General features: G+C 42.8%; 1 protein-coding gene across 2 annotated transcripts in view; it reads right to left on the reverse strand.

Moving 5' to 3' along the window:
* Window positions 1-14,571, reverse strand: part of Tbk1 (TANK-binding kinase 1) — a 33,039-nt gene that overhangs the window by 14,881 nt on the left and 3,587 nt on the right. Inside the window, exons 3-8 of one of the 2 annotated variants that reach the window (NM_001106786.1) lie at window positions 11,856-11,996; window positions 9,466-9,595; window positions 7,255-7,436; window positions 6,068-6,228; window positions 3,429-3,539; window positions 1,481-1,660 (exon numbers count right to left, since the gene is read on the reverse strand). In NM_001106786.1, coding sequence (NP_001100256.1) covers window positions 1,481-1,660; window positions 3,429-3,539; window positions 6,068-6,228; window positions 7,255-7,436; window positions 9,466-9,595; window positions 11,856-11,996 — 905 coding nt within the window. Of the gene's footprint in view, window positions 1-1,480; window positions 1,661-3,428; window positions 3,540-6,067; window positions 6,229-7,254; window positions 7,437-9,465; window positions 9,598-11,855; window positions 11,997-14,571 lie in introns of those variants that run through there. The other variant, XM_039078743.2, reaches the window with a different exon arrangement.

Here is a 14,571-nt window from a genome sequence, read left to right on the forward strand (position 1 = left end):
TAAAAATTTATTTTTCTTGAACATGTATGGGTGTTTTGCCTACATGTATGTCTGATACACCGCAGAGGCCAGATGCCATCAAATGCCCTAGATTAAGAGTTACAGACAACGGTGAGCCTCCATGAGAGAATCACACCCGGGGCCTCCTTAGTGCTCTGGCTGCCTGTCCATGAATTTATGACATGTAAACTGTTATTTAAATTCTGTCAGACTAAGGCGCAAAGAATGAATCTGATGATTCCTTCCTTCCTTCCTTCCTTCCTTCCTTCCTTCCTTCCTTCCTCCCTTTCTTGTTTGGGGGTTCTGCTTTCTGAACCAATATAATGCCCTGGCCAGCCTGGAACTCTCTGCAGACCCGGCTGGCTGTGAGCTTATGACGACCCTCCTGCCCCTATCTTCCAAGTACTAGGATTACCAACTGCATCATGCAGTTGTAAGAAATAATGCATGCAGATGCCTCTCCTCTCCTCCAGTTTCCCTCAGTGATAGCACCTTGCCACATAGTAAACTGTCACTGCAAATACATTTACTTTGATACAATCCTCTAACTCTTTCCCTAGTTTTACATGCAGGTGTACCTTTAGTCATATGCAGTTTTCTTCAAAGTTTTTTTTTTTTTTTTTTACTTATTATATATAAGCACACTGTAGCTGTCTTCAGACACACCAGAAGAGAACATCAGATCTCATTACAGATGGTTGTGAACCATCAGGTGGTTGCTGGGAATTGAACTCAGGACCTCTGGAAGAGCAGTCAGTGCTCTTTTTTTTTTTTTTTTTCTTTTTTTCGGAGCTGGGGACCGAACCCAGGGCCTTGCACTAGCTAGGCAAGCGCTCTACCGCTGAGCTAAATCCCCAACCCCGCAGTCAGTGCTCTTAACCACTGAGCCAACTCTCCAGTCCAGTCATATGCAGTCTTATTACATGAGAGCTAAGAAAATTCCATGGTATGTTTTCATTTATGCAAAACCAATTTTGAATATTTCTTTAATACCCATAAAGTGTTATACTAACTATACAAATAAGGCTAAACTAGATTTAGAATTCCACTATAAACCTTAGGCCATACCTTCAATTAAATGGATCATTTTTTTTTTCCGGAGCTGGGGACCGAACCCAGGGCCTTGTGCTTGCTAGACAAGCACTCTACCACTGAGCTAAATCCCCAACCCCAATGGCTCATTTTTATCAATACATGCATGGCACTTGAAAGAAGTCATAGAATCAGCTCTGTCAGACCTGCAGTTTCAGTACAAAGTAACTACCTATGCACTTAAGAAAATCAATCCTTTTTATTTCCAGTAAGGATCAGAACTTTATAAGTACTTAAACTTAGTTTTACTAATGAGACATGTGTGCTATTTGTGAAGGTAAGGCATTTTTTCTATTTGTTTTCCCGGTTCAGATGTTTATTACATTATGCAAGCATAGATTATTACATTACACAATCATGGACAGGACAAGAACGCAGAGCCACTTACGTGTTATAGCTATGAATATAGATCTTAAGCGCTGTCATGTGCTGTAGCGAGAAAACATGGATTACCATTCGGTGCAGCACATCACTAGTCTCTGCAAAGAACTGGTCAAAGCCCCAGCACTTCTCCTGATCAGCTTCAAGTATGTTTGCAAGAACTGGGGTAAGCAGTGCCTGAAGACCCCTAAAACAGTATTTCAAAACATTATTTGAAGAGAGAACGTCAAAGTTACATCTACAAAGAAAACACAATCAGAGGACTTGTGGGATGGTGTGAGTTGGCTGCTTGGAGTCATGGAGTGGCGTTATCTGAGAGGATTAGAGAGCGCTGCTTTGTGTCTTCCTCTCCCTGTCACACTTCTGGAGCTGTTGGTAAGCCCCCAACACTAAATGCATTCCTTACAAGTGTTGCCTTGGTCACGGTGTCTCTTTACAGCAATAAAACACTGACTAACACAAATTGTTATTATTTTTATAGGCTGCATCCTTTATCTAAAAGGTTTGGAACCAGAAATGTTTGAACTTTAGATTTTTTCAAAGATTTTGGGGTATTTGTACATATGAGATTGTCAGGGGATTGATTGGATCCAGGTCCAAATCCATCATTTGTTTCACATACTCATAATTTACATGGCTTGGCGGATTCCCAGTCCTCTCAGTGAGTCCACACTCTGGCTGCACATGTGGAGATGTGTGGGATTTCCCTTTCTGATGCCAACTTCCAGAAGGCTGGCTGGCACACAGGACGCAGGACGGCTAACTTGGTCTTTTCTTTCTCACGTCACTACAATCTGACTAGCAGTTTTCACTGCTCACGTGACTTAAAGGTCTGCTCTCTAACATAACACACTTCTTTTGGCAAATCTAGTTACAAGAGTTTACTTCAGAAACATTTTCCAAAAAAGTAAAAAAACAAAAACAAAAACAAGACCTTAGGGTAGTATTACCATTACTTTTTTTTCCTTGGGGAAGGGAAGGAGGGGATTGAGAGAGGGTCTCATTCTGTACTTTAAGCTATCCTGAAACCCATTAGGTAGCCCAGGCTGGCCTTAAACCCATGGTGATCTTCCTGCCTCTGCCTCCCAAATGCTGGGGTTATAGGCATGAACTACCCTTGGCTTTTTAGTTTGTTTTTTGAGTCAGGGTCTCTATGTAGCCCTGCCTATCCTAGAACTGTATAACCCAGGCTAGCCTTGAACTAGTGGTGCTCCTGCTTCTGCTTCCTGAGTGCTGAGATCATAGGTATGTTACCGCCATGCCCAGCTACTTTTAATTTCATATTAATTAATCCTTTCTTTGTGATAACTTGATAATGTAATTCCTAAGAGTTCTGGTTTCGAGCTCAGAGATCCTCCTGCTTCTGCCTCCCATGGGATTAAAAGTCTGAGCCACTGGGAGGGGCCTAGAAATGCTTATTTTGTATTCTTTGAATAAAACTTTTTCTTTAAGTAAGGAGAATATTAAACTTGGTAATGCTTATTTTTTTATAAGTCCAATTTTTAAAAGCTTACTCCTAGTTATACCTCTATTTGTGGTCCCTCAGTACACTGGAAAGAATTTGAAAACACTGAGAAGGATCTGAAGAATGCGTACCCCATGTCCTCAGGATATTATGCCTACAGCTCAGAATGCTTACATCACACCAAACGCAAATTACCACACGGTTTGACTTAGTCAAGAGAACTAAACTAGAAAGCCAGCAGTGGTGGCCAATGCCTGTCACCCCAGCATGTGGGGGGCAGAGGAAGGAGAATTATCAGTCTGGGTTACATACTGAGTTCAAGGCTAGCCTGGGCTACATAGCAAGACTATGGCTCAAAAAACAAAACTGACAGAAATAACTAACGAAGCCAGCCCTGGAAATATACTTAAATATTTGCACGTTTATGATTTTTAAGATACAAAAAGTTTTAAGTACAAGGTGCCAAAGGTCACGAGTTAGGTATACTTACTGAGAAAGACTACAAGAAAGAGGCATGTCTCCACTCCAGTCAATTGGTCCGTTTTCTGCTTTCTGTACTCCAGATATTGCACCAGAAGGCTTCCCAGTGATTATTTTATACCTTAGGAGGAACAACAGCAGAATAAGGTAAGGCAGGGCTTTACTAACAGACTGCAAGCTTCCCTCACTTGCACCTGCAACCTACCAGAGCCCTTTGTGACCAATGGCCAGCATCCATGAGACAATCAGCACTCTGACGGACTGAGGTAGGACAGTAGTGTGCGAATACTATCTATGTGCCAGTTAGTTTTCATTTGGGAGCACACTGTGCCTGATGTTCACAACAAAATTATTTTCCCATCGGAAAAAATGGGGCAAACATTAAAAAAGTTATGTCACTGAGCCTGTGCAGACTATAAAAAGCACTTGTAAGGTTCCTGCAAAATGAACCATCAAATCAACTTTCTTTCTTTCTTTTTTTTTTTTTTTTTGGTTCTTTTTTTCGGAGCTGGGGACCGAACCCAGGGCCTTGCGCTTCCTAGGCAAGCGCTCTACCACTGAGCTAAATCCCCAACCCCAAGAAATGTTTTAAAATAAAGAAATTATTGTGCTTGTCCTTGCTGGATCAAGTTACAGAGGGAAAAAAGGAGATGTGGGGTTAACGCACAGACAGAAGTGAGGAGAATTAATGACAGCATTGCTGTGCTGGGTGAACTCTCTCTAGGCTTTTCATGTAAGCCTTAATCGTGTGCTAATGTGATGGTCACTGTGAGCTCACCTGCTGACAACACAGTTGTGATGGAGGGGGTGCACCACTCTCCAGGACGGTCAAACAGGTGTGTTGAGAACGACACCACGCCACGCACACCTACTATCAATCCTCGCACAGAGGTGAGCGTCTGTGCAAATAAAGATACCCAGTAACGTATGCACAGAGCGATCAGAGTCATCAGGTGGCTTGTGAGTCATGTTTCCTTTCCAAGCAACACACGCTCTCATCTATTTTTAGAGCAGTGTAAGTTGTCATTGCTTTAATGAGGAAACAAAGGGGGGCTTGGCCTTTGCTAAGGAGGAGACCTAATAAAAAGGGCACGGTTTTCAAGCAGGCTCAGGCTGGCACTGCACTATCTTAGTGCAACTAGAGCTGTCCTCTCTTCTCCACAAGACACAGTGCGTCTCACTAGCATGCATATAAATGCTCAAGCTTGAGGAAAAGCCAATGCACCATCTCAACTTGTTTTATCTGCTTCCTGGAATAATAAATATTAAAGGAAAAATACGTTTCTTCATCAGTTTTCTGAGGTGAGAAAAGGCTCAGTGCTATAGTTGTGATTACTTTAAATCACATGCACCGGGGAAGCTGGGTATGGTGGGTATGCGTCAGTTTCTTTTAAAATAAAATGAAGCACAGTGTGTTGGCTGGTTTTGGTCACCTTGACACAAACCAAGACATATCTGGGAGGAGGAAATCTTAGTAGAGAAAATGCCTCCCCAAAAGATGAGTACAGGAAAATCTGTAAGGCATTTTCTTAATTAACAGTTAATAAGAAGGGGCCTAGCCCATGGGGTGGTCCTGAATGGATAAGAAAGCAGGCCAAGTAAGCCAGGGAAGCAGCACCTTCCATGGCCTCTAAATCGGCTCCTGCCTCCGGGTTCCTGCCCTGCCTTCCCTGGATGGTGGACAAGCTGGAAGGTGAAATTAACCCTTTCTTCCCCAAGCTGCCCCCTAAGACACACAGTATTCAGATGAATCACACAATAAACTTCACTCCACATGCCTATCTTTTCCTTGATTTTTTTTTTTTTTTGTTTTTTTGTTTGTTTACTATGAATGCTATGGGGCTGGAGAGATGGCTCAGCGGTTAAGAACACTGCCTCATCTCGCACAAGACTTGGATTCTGCTCCCATCACCAACACAACAGTTCACAAGCATCTGTAACTTCAGTTTCAGGCAATCTTTTGGCTTCTTCAGACACCAGGTACACAGACATACATGCAGGAAAACACCTACACACATAAATTATACACACAAAATAAAATTTTAAAATGCATACTATATTACACTACTGAAATGCTTCATCTCTGGATGGAACCTGCAATAGGGGGGAAAAATCACATCCAAAATGCCATTTTTAAAATGGTCAGTCCCATTCAGTGGAAGGGAAGAACTGAGTGTCTTTGGTCCTATTCTCTACAGAGCTATATTGTTATTTTTTTGTGTGTTTCAGGTGCCTGGGGAAACCATGGCAAGCACAACAAGTGGAATGAGGAGGTGAGCTGTGCTGAAGTAGAACTAGAAGACAGGGTGCGTGTAATGAAGAACCCATGACTGGATACATTGTAGTCATTCATGTAGACATTGAAACATGACTTAGAAATCTGTGCCAACATTCTTAGAAGACTGCCTTCTTAGGAAACTACAGGTAGCATAAAGTATCAGAAAAAGTCAATTTTCATCAGTTTCGTTTCCTCAAACATCCGGAGAAACAAGATAGAGTATGCATTAGAAACAAGATAGAGTATGCATTAGAAACAAGATAGAGTATGCATTAGAAACAAGATAGAGTATGCATTAGAAACAAGATAGAGTATGCATTAGAAACAAGATAGAGTATGCATTAGAAATCACCGACTCCAGAGCTGCTTACATTACTTCTTTGTTCCTCCGAGGCCCCTCGAAGGGTCTAAAGGGCAGCGACCCCGTGGCTGCGTGGTAGAATGTGACTCCGACACTCCACAGATCAACGGTGGCTCCGTACTTCTTCTGATGGTCCTTCCTTAGCACTGCCCTCTCATACATGTCCGGGTGCTGAGCAGGAAAGCCAAGGTAAGATTTGACAACGCCCGAGTCCTATTATGTTTTCCTAACAATTTTACTTTTCCATTCTCAAAAGACTAATTTGGGGTGGGGAGATGGTTCAGTGGGTAAAGGGGCTGCCTGTAAGCAAGTCTGGTAACCCCTGAGTTCAACTTCTGGGACCTGCATGGTGGAAGGAGAACAGTGACTGTCACAAGCTGCCCTGACTCCTACAGGGCGCCACAGGACGTGCATCCCCCAGTACATACACATAATGAGAATGTAAGCTCGTGACCTCTAGATACACCCCACCCTTTGCAGCAATGATCCAACTTGCTGCATCCCATCAAAGCACAGTCCCCTCCTCACTGAACTGAGCCCAAACAGGGGTCTTTCCTGGCCAGATGCTTCTCAAGTCTTCGGGTGCCTCTTCTTCTAATACAGATAGAGCCACTGCACTGGGGCTGAGGAAGGAGATGGCTCAGTGCTTATGACCCATGCTAAACTCCCAGCACCTGCATGGCTGTTCACAAATGTCTAAAATTCAAGTTCCAGGGGCTCTGACACTTTCACAGACATGCAGGCAGGCAAACATTAATGTACATAAAATAAAAATAAATAAAAACAAATCCACTGATTTAGTATATGACTTGTAAAACAATCAAGAATTTTTGCTGCTGGCTTTTTTGTAGATCTGTCTTGAGACAGGGTTTCATTATTTAGCCCTGGCTGACCCAGAATGCTCTATGTAGCCCTAGCTAGCCTTCAGCTGGTACCCATTCTCTTCCTTCTACCTCTCAAGTGCTGGGGTCAGAGCTGTGAGTCCCCATAGGTGGAACAACTCTGAGCCTGTCCAACAGAGAAAGACAGTAGAGTCAAATCAGTTCCTCCCTTCCTTATTACACACCATATCCATCAGAGCAGAAAACAGAACCTTGGTCATAAAGATCATGTAGTACTTTATAGGCTGTGGCCAACAGCTCCACGTATAATAACCTATTTGGTTATTAAAGTAAATCACAGTAGTGTGCAACTTACCAAATACTCTTCTGTGCCATACAGAGACACGAACTGCTCATCGTCCTCTAACTCTCTAGCGGCACCAAAGTCTGTGAGTTTGTACACAGACTGTCCGTCTTCTCCTATGACGCGCATGATGTTCCCTGGCTTGATATCACGGTGCACTATGCCGTTCTCTCGGAGATGATTCATTCCGCCCACTTCAGCAATAAACACAAAACAAGGAAATCTTAATGTAGGCCTCAACTTGTATATACATCTCAAACTCATGGGCAGGATACATTCATAGTCACTCAAACTTAGGTTTTTGTATAAGTTGGCTTGAAGTCCTTTTATTCTAAGAAACAGATCCCCCCTCTGTACAAACACCCACACTCACACTCCCCAGGCACAAGTGTGTAACAATCTTATGTTTCAACCACTAGGTGTTTTAGCGAGAATTACAGCCCACAAAAGTGTGCTGTCTTTGATAACTATTGGGCAAACGGAACTCCTGAGGCCAGGAGTTCCTGGACTACTTCTGGTGGTGGAGAAAGATCCCACAGATGCCCATCTTACACTGCAGTTTTATACTTTGTTGTTGTTGTTTTTGAAACAACAGCCCCGGACCTCACTCTGTAGACCAGGCTGACCTTGAACTCAGAGATGCACCTGCCTTTTGCCTCTCGAGTGCTAGGATTAAAGCTGAGTGCCACGGTGCCCCGCTCTTCTTTTACACTTACTTTACTTTGGGAAAAAAAGTCACAAGGAACAAATTGGCTTCAACATAGAAAACAGTAAATGAGGATGCACAGTGTGATCCATGGAGAGGTGTTTCCTAGATAGTCCTAGGCAGTCCATGTCCTTCCCTCAAGGGCAAAGGCACTGACTGCCACTGCTGTGGTTAAGTTGTGGGGCTGACGTGCAGGGCACCAGCTGAGATCACAGGCACCGGCCACTTCGCCTCCTCAAACATTTGACTCATTTCTTTCCAACGAAATATTATTTCACTTGCCTTTTAAAAATAGTAGGTTTACTAAAACACACACACACCTTGCCATTCATTTTAAGAAATGTACCATTTAATAATTTTTAATTGAGTTGTACAACTGTCACTATTAATAGCATAGCATAACATTGTTCTCACGCTCCAAATAAAATCTGTTTCCACCTGGTCTAGCTGTGCAGCCACTAGTGGGCGTTGTCAGACTCCACAGTCACTTGCCTCCCTACTAACTGCACTGCGAATGGTGTGTGCAATACTGATTTTTTTGTCTCCTGCTTCTTTCACTTTCTATCCTTTTAGGATTCACCCTCATTTTAGCATGTGCCAAGATTTCATTTTTTACTTTTCAATTAAGGAACTTTTTTTTTTTGTATGTATGTATGTATGTGTGGTGAGTTCTTGTCAACTTGACACAAATTAGAGTCAAGTTTCAGGAAGAGGGAGTCTCAGTCGGTACAGGCCTCCATCAGACTGACCTTTAGCCTCCATCAGACTGACCTTTAGCCATATCTGTGGTATCTTGCTTACTGAGCGATGTGGAAGGGCCTAGTCCACTGTGGCAATGCCGCCCTGGAGCCGTAGGAGAAGTAACTGAAAACCAGCCTGAGAGAGGGATCAAGAGTGTTCCTCTAGTCTGTCTCGGTTCCTGCTGGGGATTCCCTCAATGAGGCCAGTGATCAGGAAACTTAAGCCAAGGCTACCCTCCCCCTGCCCAGTGCTCTTGGTCATGGTGTTTAACAGAGCAACAAAACCAAACTAGAATTCTGTGTCTACCTTCCGAGTGCTGGAGTGTAATCTGTAAACACTTTCTGCTCTATGGGCTCTCTTCTCAGTTATCATCTCAAGTAAGTTGTGGTTTAAAATTTTTCATTTATTTTATGTGTATTTTGCCCACATAAATATCTGTATACTAAATGCCTAGTGCCTGTGGAGGCCAGAAAAGACCATGGCCTCCCAGAACTGACGTGCGATGGCTGTGAGCTGCCCTGTGGGTGCTGGGATTCAGAGGGGGCTTTCACTGCTTAGCCCTGTCTCAGCCCTGAAGTAAGTTTTCAATGCTGACAAAATCCAATTTATCTAAGTTTTCTTTTAGGCACTTGTGCTTTTAGTGTAGTTTCTAATAAAACATTGAAAAAAAGCTTTTTGTTTTGAATGTAGGAAACTATTTTCTCATTCTGTATCTTTAAATAATGTGTGTATGAAACCATATAAGCAAACATACATAGAAAACCATATAAACATACCCACATCTCGTAAAACAATTAAAAACTCTGATTCTGGCAGTCCATAGGCATTGGATGGCTCCTCTAACACAGTGTATAAACTCCCACAGGGACAGAACTCCATGATAAGTACTTTATGTCTTGTTGTTGTCTGGAAAAAAAAAAAAAAGGGCACTAATTGAGAATCAACAGGAAACCCGACAGACCAAAGCTGACTCAGGCGGTGCTGGCTACCTGACCTCACTCAAGTGCAGGGCATGCTACAATGACAAGTCACTGTGAATCTTTCACTGGGACTGGGAAATGCTATGCTTTTGTAAATAATGGCTTCCAGACTTCTATTAAATAGAGCTGAGGGGCTGGAGGGGCTCTCTTATGCGCATTGGCTGCTCTTCCAGAGGCCTTGGGCTCAGGTGCCAGCACCACACAGGGTGGCTCACATAACTCCAGCTCTAGGGCTCCGTCACTCTTGTTCTCCCCAGGCACTAGAACGCACATGAGCATACACACACAAATAAAACATAAATCTTCATATACAGATAGGTCATATCCCTAGAAACCAGAGCTGTCTGTGTGGAAGGAAAGCCAGTGAAGACTAGCTAAATCTCAACCACGAGACCATGGCTTATTATTTTTATTCAAATCATTTAGGCTTTCTGCATAACAACCCACTTAGGACAAATCTCCTTCTTACAATAAGTACTTTTACTTCAAGAAATGGAGTCCTAGCCTTAAAAAGCAATGAGTGAACTGGAGAGGGGCTCAGTGTTAGGAGCATGGCCTACTCTTCCAGAAGGTCGCAGTTGAGTTTGCATCCCTGTGTCAGGCAGCTCCCAACTGCCTACAATGTCCACTGCAGAGGACCCAGTGGCCTCTTCCAGTTGGCTGGCAAGGACACCTGCACCAGTAACACACACACACGTGTACACATGACTCAAAATAAAACCAAACCTGCACCAGTAACGCACAGTAAAAACCAATGTGAGGAAAATAAGAGATCAAACTAGATGGCAGAACAGTTGAGAAGCTTGTTCACGTCCATCTCAGCTAATCAAAATGCTTCACAATATAAGAGCTTTATAAGGAAGAAGGACTCTCATCAAACTACATAATATAGAGTGGTCACCTGATACATACCAATTTCAGAACCTGCAATTTTTAATGTAAAAATCTAGTTTCAACTTTTGACTTTTGGTCCTTAAAAAAAAGGTTTAACCCAGCCCCCAAATACTATATAATGTATTTTATTTTCTTTGTTCAGTAGTCATAAAAGAGAAATAATATAAAACAAAGAAAAATCTGCTTTGTATAATGCATGATGATGACCGGAACACTGGGAAATACATATCATCCCATCATCCCAGAATAATGTCCCAGTCCCATCTCACCGTTTCCCAGGAGGCGAAGCATGTCATGGGTACACAGCATTTGTTTTTCAGGTCTGACTTTCTTTTCTGTCAGTTTTGTGCATCATGTGTGCCTGATGTCTACACAAGTCAGCAGAGGGTAAAGGGACTGGAGTTGGGAGCTGCCACATGGGTGCTGGGAATCATACCTGATCCTCTACAGGAACAGCTTGTGAATCACTTCTTGTGGAATTTTTTTTTTTTTTTTTTTTTTTGGTTCTTTTTTTCGGAGCTGGGGACCGAACCCAGGGCCTTGCGCTTCCTAGGTAAGCGCTCTACCACTGAGCTAAATCCCCAGCCCCTACTTCACTATTTCTAGAATATTTTTCCTAATAGTACACTTAATTTTTGCCATTTCCCCTTAAATTAATACCTTTATAACTAAGATTTTTAATCTCTAAATTACTATGAGTTTTACTCATTTACAAAGTTTTCTATCACTGTCTTTTTGTTCTGTTGTAAAATATTTTATTCTTTATTTAGGTGTATGTGTGTTTGAGCACCCAAGTATCTGGAGTCTCCTGAAGCTGGGGTTACAGGTTGTTTTGAGGGGCCTGGTGTGGGAACTGAACCCAGTCCTCTGGAAGAACAGCAAGTTCTCCTCAGTGCTGAACATTCTCTAGCCCTTGTCCTTTCTGTGAGTATGTGAATTTTACTTCAGTTAGTTTTTCTTTTCCTTTTTTGTATAAATGATACAAGTAACTGATTTGTTTATTTGTTTTTTGAGACAGGGTTTCTCTGTGTAGCCCTGGCTGTCCTGGAACTCAGAGATCCACTTGCCTCTGTCTCACAAGTGCTGGGGTTAAAGGTGCCTGGATACAATTAACTAAACTGTACACCTCTCTCTTTCTTATACTTTGTTTCTATTCTCTCTCCATTAGAGAATGTTGTGGATAGAACACTTGGTTACTGGAGCCATAAATCCTATGGTGTTTGCAACCCCTTTGCTAGGCCCTGTCTTCTGAGTAGGACCTGCACAACACAATGGCATGCCTGAGTACTTACCTCTTCTTCAATAGCAAATAATTTGACAATGTTTTTGTGATTGAGCTTTTTTAACACTTCAAATTCTCTCATTTGAACATCCACTGGGCGAAGGAAGCTTATGTTATTAAATACTTTGACAGCATAGAGATCACCAGTTTTCTGAAAGTCAAAGAGAAGAAGTCAGTGATGGCATGCTGGCGGCCTGTATCCTCTCAGTGCACACGCTCCCTCAGACCAAGTATACCCTCTCACACATAAATAATTTTTATGTATTTATCCCTCGACCAAGCCCCCAGACCTACCAATGGTAAAGAACGAATTCCCCAAAGGTCACAGTCACTCATACTACAAGCAGAACTTACAAATGAAAATACTAGTGGCAAAGATAGTCATACAGGTCACAGAAGGTAGCAGCTCTCTACCTCTCTTGGAGAAAATCTCTCTTGGAGAAAAACTGAAACTCCAATTTCTCAGAGCCAAACATTCACAATACGAACAAAGAGATAGAAAATTATACTCCACCTACAAACATTTTTATCAATGTTATCAACGTAATGCAATTCAATTTTTGGCACGTTTTCTCATTAGCTGTGCTAATGTGTGTGTCTGTAAGGAGGACTCTGAGAATGTACGTCAGAGTGGACTTCCTGGTTAGATCATGCCACTGTAGGTCACAGGGGACTGAGTAGATGATCACCCACAGGATCACAACACACAACTAACGGCTTTTTAGCATGAAAAGCTCTACCTCGCTCTAAGCTCTTCCAGGCTCACACACTTCCTTTTAATCCCTGGGACCAGCAAGCTCCCCCTCAAGGTTTGCATTCGGCCTCAGTCTCCCTTATTTCTCAGGGTGAACTTCCACAGAGCCGGTTCTTGGACCACGAAAAGACCTCTCCCTTGTACGGTGCTTCACCTTTTGCACAGAGTCAGTCACCTCCCTCCTCTCCATAGAAGCATTTGCTTCTAAAATGGATCTGCTGTTGTTAATAATCCACCGCTCAATATCTGTTTGAAGACACCTCTCTAAATGGCCCCATTGCCCAAGTCACACCAAATACAAAGAAATGTCTATTTCCTTATCTCAAACTCAGTCTAACATAAATGTTTTTCCTTAAAATTTTTTATTACACTTACTTATTTTACTACATGGGTGTGTATGGATGTGGGCACACGGGTAGAGGTCAGAGGGCAGTATGTAATAGTCACTTTTCTCTTTCTACCATGTGTGATTTGAGGATTAAATTTAGGTTGTTATTCTTGGTAACACTTGACCTGTTAAGCTATCTCATCCCTCAAATAGGAAGTCTCTGACAGGAGCAAGCAGTGGAAACAAGACATTGTGGCGAGGCACCCAGGGTAATCAGGGGATGCATTCTGGAAAGGTGTAGTTATCACACCGGTGAGGTCATAAGTCAAAGTTACATGACATATACGTAAAGACCTGCATGATCAGCAAACCTCCCTACAGGTCACGTGTCCCTTCACCTTCACTGTGGTTGTCACACCCATCTACTCCATCCCACACAGCAGTAACTCATGGCAACCTCAGAAGAACTCAGGTAAGGAGCGCAGCCAGATGGCTCGGGGATAGGCACTGCCATGCACCTTGATGAAGAACCTATCGCTAGACGGGGTTCAATCCCCAGACCAACAGGAGAGCGGACTCTTGAAAGCTGCCCGACCTCCAGCATGTATGCCTGGCGGCAGGTCTGCACACACACCCCACCCACTAATAAGTAAAAGTCTTAAAGATTAAATAAGCAATATTTTGAATGGCAGCATAGTTTTGAACATGATGTCCTAAGCCATGTTAAATATCATGATCTAAACAAATTATTTTAGACAACAAAAGGAAGAGATTTATTTTTACTTTATTTTTTACTATTATGTGAATTTTATGTACACAGGTATTTTACCTGTATGTATGTCTGTGCACTATGTGTTTAAGGGTGTTCTTGAAGGGCAGAAGAAGGCATTAGATCTTCTGTAACTGGGTACAGACCACTGTGGGCCTGCATGTGGGTCGCCACTGGTTATCAAACCCTGGTCCTCTGTGAAAGTAGCCAGTGCTCTTAACACTGAGCAGCTCTCAGCCAACCTTCGTGTTTCTAACCATGGGTACTTGTCTGTGTAACCACTGATAGCAGGTGTTTGTGGATGGCAGAAGCATCAGATCTCCCTGAGCTGGACTTAGAGGCTGTTGTGAGCCACGTGACACAGGTGCTGGGACCTAGAATCAGGTCCTCTGCACCAGCAATATGTATTCTTAACTACTGAGCCATCACTCTGCCCCACACCTCACATCCTGCCTTTTAGTGCAGTCCTAAAATACTTGAAGTCGACATTCACTCAGTGAACATCTCAGAAGATCCACCATGTCTGTGTAGACACTTACATGAAGGATAGATACTGAGTAGTAGCTAAGCGGGGACAAGGACCTGCAAACAAACTATCCAGTAATGCCATCGTTTTAAACTCATGTCGCCAGGTTACCATTACTGACTGTCATTTGTTTCCAATGTACGACCTTCCCCAAAATCAAACCTGTCATGTGCAGGGCTTCCTTATTAGTTATATGTAACAACTCCAGGCCCACTGTGCCTGACCCACACTAAGTAATCATTATGGTAATTTGGAGCACAGGAAGACAGAAGGTCAGATGTGTTTCAACACTAAGTTCTGTTGTTCTCATCTTGGCACAAACAAACAAACAAACAAACAAACGAACAGC

The sequence above is a fragment of the Rattus norvegicus genome, chromosome 7 (assembly GCF_036323735.1).
Source record: "Rattus norvegicus strain BN/NHsdMcwi chromosome 7, GRCr8, whole genome shotgun sequence".
NCBI classification, from domain to species: domain Eukaryota; kingdom Metazoa; phylum Chordata; class Mammalia; order Rodentia; family Muridae; genus Rattus; species Rattus norvegicus.